The 6,000-nt window shown below is 43.4% G+C and overlaps 1 protein-coding gene across 1 annotated transcript in view; it reads left to right on the top strand.

Annotated features, from left to right (window-relative positions):
* Positions 1 to 3,217: 3,217 nt before the first annotated feature.
* Positions 3,218 to 6,000, top strand: part of kcnn1a (potassium intermediate/small conductance calcium-activated channel, subfamily N, member 1a) — a 71,753-nt gene continuing 68,970 nt past the window's right edge. The window contains exon 1 of the mRNA XM_061695047.1: positions 3,218 to 3,243. Within this exon, the coding sequence (XP_061551031.1) occupies positions 3,223 to 3,243 (21 nt within the window). The 5' untranslated portion in view covers positions 3,218 to 3,222. The remainder of the gene's footprint in view (positions 3,244 to 6,000) is intronic.

Here is a 6,000-nt window from a genome sequence, read left to right as displayed (position 1 = left end):
ACTAAATTACACGAGAACAGGTACTGAGTGCAAAGTCACTAATATGCGAATATATGCTGTGACTGAGCAAGACTGCACGACTTGACTTCTGACTTGCCGAACCCAAGTAATGACTTGACTCGACTTCATTGAAACTCAGTGGGGACTCAACTGATTTTTACCACAGTTTTTTTGGGACTTTTTTGGGACTTATTTATGACTAGCACATACAGTATGTGACTTACTCAAACATATCCTACTAATACGCAAATATTTGAATATGACATCAAGAAAAACATGCACTTGTGGATCAGCTGGTCTATTGTTGCATTTTTGTTTGGTCGGTCGTGGTCACAGCAGCCTGTGTGTGAGAAGCGTTACGAGCCTCTGACCAGGAGAATCCAAGGTTGTGTCACTGCAGAATGGATGGCTGACAAAAGGACTGTAAACTATTACGGGAATGCTGCTGTCAAGTTGCAGTCCTGTAACTTGCTAAGAGTCACCTGTATGATGTAGGCGAGGTCAAGACGACTGTGTCACTTGTACATTTCCAGCTGTCTCATACGCACTGTCTGGAGGATTTACAGTGGCTGTGCTTAATGTGTGAGCCTTTACAGTGGAAATATTTCAGAACTAGAATACTGTAGCTATGGGTGCAGGAAGGCTAAACAATCCGAATGTGGACCTTCATCAAATCGTACCCTCATTCTCATAATGCGCCATATTCTCCTGTTCGTGCGTAAGTCTTTTTTACGCGCTTGGCTTGTGCATCTTCAAGGTGAGCGGATTCTCCCGCAATGACTACTGCGTACCCATGCGTACCCAGCTAGTAAAATTCCCGGAATGTGGAGTTTTCCTGACCCATGTGAATGCCATTGAAATCCACCTGGAAAATATGTCACACTCCAAATGTGAAGTCAACCTCCGTCGGCAGCGGATACGGAAGTCAATCATCACCGCATTGTTGATGACGTGCCCACCGCTTCATTCATAAGCAATACTGTGCTCACGACTGCACCCATTGGCGCCGGTGATACGCTGTCAGCGGCATATTGCACGTTTTGATTTCTGACAGTGAGTGCATCAGTATGAGCACCTCAACGCGGCAAGGGGCGGACGTCGCAAATAATTATAATAAATAATAATATATTGAACTGTATATTCAACAAAACATACTCATTCTGGTGCTGACCGTATCCTCCCTTTAACTGGTGGAAAAATATGAACATCTCTTGAAATGCCAACTGTCAATCCTTCAGCGTACTTGCTGTCTGTCGCCCCCTGCACAGGTACAGTATTTGTGCGGCCACCCTGTTATCTTACAAATGTACTTGTAAATGTAATCAATAATATTAAAGTGAATGTTGGTGGTTAAAAAAAAGAAGAAATCTTTGTGACAGTTGAAGTTTGAATACGTTTGATAGCTTTCCGGGAGTCTCTTTCACGTCGTATAGCATATAGTGTAGCTGCCTTCAAACTTCTAGTGCCATATGATGTTTCACCTTCACGGGCGCTGTACTTACCAGCCTCCAGAGCACAGAGAAAGAAAGGTGCCTAAGTCGGCGGCAGAATGCGTACGTCCAGATTTGACAGTGAACGGCCTCATTACAGAGTTGCTCCACCCAGAGTGCGTCGCTGGCACGATGTTGCCTAAATGACATACTGAGGTGGACGGGAGAATCTGAGCAGCCGGAGAAGCGCGGACACAGTACGTGGCAGGCAGCATGACAGCATCTCGCCCCAGAGGTCTGAAACACAGATTTTTATATCTTCCCACATGTAAATGGACCAGGACAAGAAACATAGTAGTGGTGCCTTGAGATATGCATTTATTTTCTGACCACTCGTATCTCAAATCATCTTTCCCCACTGACATGAACGGAAATGCCATTGTTCCTGAGAAAAAAACAACACACATTCTTGTTGTGTTTTCTAATGAGAAAAAAAAGCACTCGATAATATTGTACTTTATAAAATCATAATGTAATGGTGCAATTTAATGGAATGTAAAGAATTGAACAGTTTTATTCCCCACATTTTACTTTATTCCATTTGCTTCTTATAGTGTGTGCGCTTTCGCCACCTGTGGGCAGTGCAATAGAGACGTACACACTAATATTAGTTGTTCTTCGATGAGGATAAATATGCCTGTGTCTCTTTTTATATTATCTGTCTATGTGTGTTGCTTCGCCATTTGTGTCGAAATAGCCGTTGCTTAAAAGGTTAAGTTATAATGCCACCACACACGTAGATGCTATCCGTTAGCCCTTTATGACCTGTTCCCATTATGTGTTACCTATGTATCTACCTAGCGGACCTTTGCTCTCAAGTCAAAGTCAAAATATCGGTGGAAGGACGGCTCGTATTTTGAAAAAGGTGCGAGTCGGATCACTTGTATCTCGAGATACATGAAGACACAACCAAATGGTCAGAAAGAGAACACCATAGGAAGGTAGAGCATGGCACCACTGAGGTGCCATCAAGGGAGGTCTCAGGGGATGTCTTTTTTTGTTTGTTTGTTTTTTTCTCTATGATTTTCACACCGTAGCAGGTGCTGCCAGGTTCCATACAAACATGGAAAAAAACGACTCACACCTGGCGATTGAGCCTTGCACACATAACCAATCCGCTCTAAATGGGACCTACGATCCAAATTTGGAATTTCAGCAAAAGTAATGGCGATGGTCAGCCACTCATGAAAGCTAGTTGCAAAACACTCCGTTCATTTTCATTCGGTCTCATCGCTCATTATGCGGCTGGCCCAACACACATACATAACGTCACACAAGCACACGTTTCCCAAGCAGAGAATGCAAAACTCCCCGGATATTTGTAAAAGTAGTATGAGTGTGTCTTGGTTTTGACATGGAGCCAATGTACGGTATAATGTTAAAGCCAGGGACAATTGATGTGAACAGATTCCATTGTTGCCTACAAGATTAAACCTGACGTTGATTAGAACATTCTCTATCGCGCCACTCTGTGTTGTTACAGGGCCTGCCTTTTGTTTTTCTCTCGTTGGGCGCCCGCATTTCCACTGACTTTTGTATTCATGCCTGCGAGGGCAGCCAACACCTTGAAAGTAAACACACCGTGCTGAACAATTAAATGTCAGGTGAAGGGCAGATCCTAGTTCACATCCTCTGTGTGTGACGAGGCCCGCTGTAGACAACTGATAACAATTGTACGAAAAGAGGGAACTGTGTCGTCTGGCTCTGAGGTTTCAGCTGCAGCTGGCACCACATGCACACACACAGACACGCAGTAAGTATGAAGCTTGTTTAATAATTGATGGGTGTTTTTTAGTTATTTATTTAATTTTGTGTGTGTTTAAGTGCTTTGCCGGGCTGCTGCTCTGAAATAGATGTGTTACCATGTGTGTTGCTATGGAGAGAGCAGGCTGGTGTTGTGTAGCAGCGTCTCTCGGGGTAAGGGTTTGGTCAAGCGTTTGCGCGCGAGATTGTGTTTTGGGTTTACAAGTCATTTCTCGCCCCTTGTTTATCACACGCACATGCTCGCACACGTGTACGCGTCATTCACACGCAACACCGTACACTCACCCACACACAAAAAGAACCATCTGAAGGCCAGTGTTCAAATGGTGCTCCACTCGATAGAGTTCATTCGCTTTGCGTTTCATTTGAGTGAGCTGGCACAAGGAGAGGCATATTGAATTACTTGCAGTCCAGTTGAATACAAAGACTGGAAAGAAAGCGTGTTCGGGGTTTCCTCAGTCACCATAAGCCTCGCTGCTTACTCACTGACTGAGTCACAGCACGGCACGTTTTTCTTTGCAGTGCAATTTGTACATCAGCCACTTTCAGAACATGTGTTTGAATGTACTTATTATTTATTTACATATATATTTTTTTTAACTCTGTAAAAGGGCCTCTTTTCTGAAAATTTTCATAAATGTGTCTTCAAAATTTTACCAACCACAGACAAGAGCATTAACAACCCCAGCCAAGTTTGAATGATTAAAACAAATCGCTAAGTATATAACTTGAGGCTTCAAAATTATAAAAAAAATCAAGATGTTCAGTCAGCTCGCAGGTAATGTGGCCGTGTCCGCTGAATGCGCTGAAACCACACCCCGCTCAACTGTCAATCAAAAACCTTTACTACGACCTGGCAAAATGGATGCTCCTTCGTCTAGCATCTTTTATATGTTCGAGCCGCGAAAATATATCTGCTTAAACGTTCCATATTTTGGCTATTTAGACCTCCATAGATTGACTCTCTAACATGGACTTAGTATAAAATTGACAATTTCACTTCAAAACACCTTGGTTTTGTCGTACGAGAGTCCAGAAAAGGCCCTTCTGACAGCTACTTCTGTTTGACCCAGTTTTGTATCCGCTTTGTCCATATTTGGCTAAGACCTCTGATTAGTTGCCTCCGTGTAGAAGACGCAACCCTCACCACTTGTGAGAGCACACGTGTTTGTTATGTTGACAACGCTGGTTTGGGAGTAGAGAAGTAGGCGGAGATCTTCGCTAGTGACATAGATAAACTCGAGAAATTCGAATGACCTGATTACAGGCCTCTTGGCAAAAAAACGTCTGGAACTCAGGAAGATAGAGCCAATATAACATCCCAAATACTAGAAAAAGTTGGTTTGGTAAAGTATGATGCCTTTAAAGCCTCTGTCTGAAATATATCCAACTGGGTCGTCATGGGGCTTTTCCATGCTGCGACAACAAGGCGCTCTAAAGCAGCCCCGGGAGCCCGATGTGATGTGTGTGCACTCATGGCCAACAACGAGGTGCTCTACAGCCAGCGGACTCTCAAATGGGAAGATGTAATTTTAGGGATTAGGCGTAGCTCGCGAGCTAGCGAACTGCTCATCGCAATTGTGCCAGTTAACCACTGATGCAAACAACCAGGATAACTGAAATGGTGAAAAACAGTTTAATGCTATAACTCCACATTTGAGTACTACATAGTTGGCGTTTTTTGCACAATTTTTCAGCAATTATCTTCAAATACGTATTTATAAACAAATATCTGAAGTTACTTTAAAGAGTCTTTAATAAATGGTTATGCTTCATTTACACGGAAATTCCTGACAGATGTTGGCCAAGGGATGCCAGGCATATAATGTATCACCACAGTGCATATGCTTTATGGATAATTAGCTTATTGATCTGAGGTTGTTCCTGCATTAAGGCATGATCACAACAAAAAAGACTGCGTGAGTGTGAGTTATGCAGCTGTAAGCAGATATTTGTCACTCTGTGTGAGGCAAGGGACCTGGAGAGATTCAGCTGTACAATGATTGCTCTGTATGCATGTGTGTCAAAGTGCAGGTGCGTATGTGTGCGTATTTCCTGAATCTGCTGCTGTGCGAGCTTATTGAGTCATTTCAATATTGTCTGCCAGTTATTCGTGAATGTTGGCGAGATGGAGCGTTTGGTGGGAGTGTGCAGCGCATGCAACAATGTGTTGTTTCATCATATTTTGCTCACACTATCGACACGCATCTTGCTCGCTGCCTGCCTGCCCAAGAAGGCGCGTTTTGAAAAGCTTTTCTTTGCCATTGTAAAAGCGTGTTTGCTTTGTGAGGTTGGGCGCGCGGACTCGGTGTGCGTTTTGCACACAAACGGCATTTTCTGCTAGCGTGCTCTTATTGGATAAGGCTTCTTTCATCATCAGGTCCTTACACCCTGAGGTCAGAGTTAGACTGCACATCCCCTAAGCTGTTGCAGGGCTTCATTTAGAGCACATGATACTCAACTATTGCCTTGTAAAACTCAGTCACATCCTCCTCTAGCTACTGTTAAATATTCACACAGAACAAAGCTGAGCCACATCCAGTAACACTCTTTGCCTTGAGAGAAAATGGCAAGTTGCATTTGTACTAACACAAATGATTCAATGGGACTACAGTATAAACAAAATCCTCCAGTCACTGATCAGAGGCTTGTGAACTATATGTGTTTAAATATGCAAAAGAGTGTGCGCCAATGGGTGCACTTGACTGTTGCCAAGCACAGTGGCTCCTTTCCAACATGCAAGTGA

The sequence above is a fragment of the Phycodurus eques genome, chromosome 13 (genome assembly GCF_024500275.1).
Source record: "Phycodurus eques isolate BA_2022a chromosome 13, UOR_Pequ_1.1, whole genome shotgun sequence".
Taxonomy (NCBI): Eukaryota; Metazoa; Chordata; class Actinopteri; order Syngnathiformes; family Syngnathidae; genus Phycodurus; species Phycodurus eques.
This window is presented reverse-complemented; position numbering and strand designations above follow the sequence as displayed.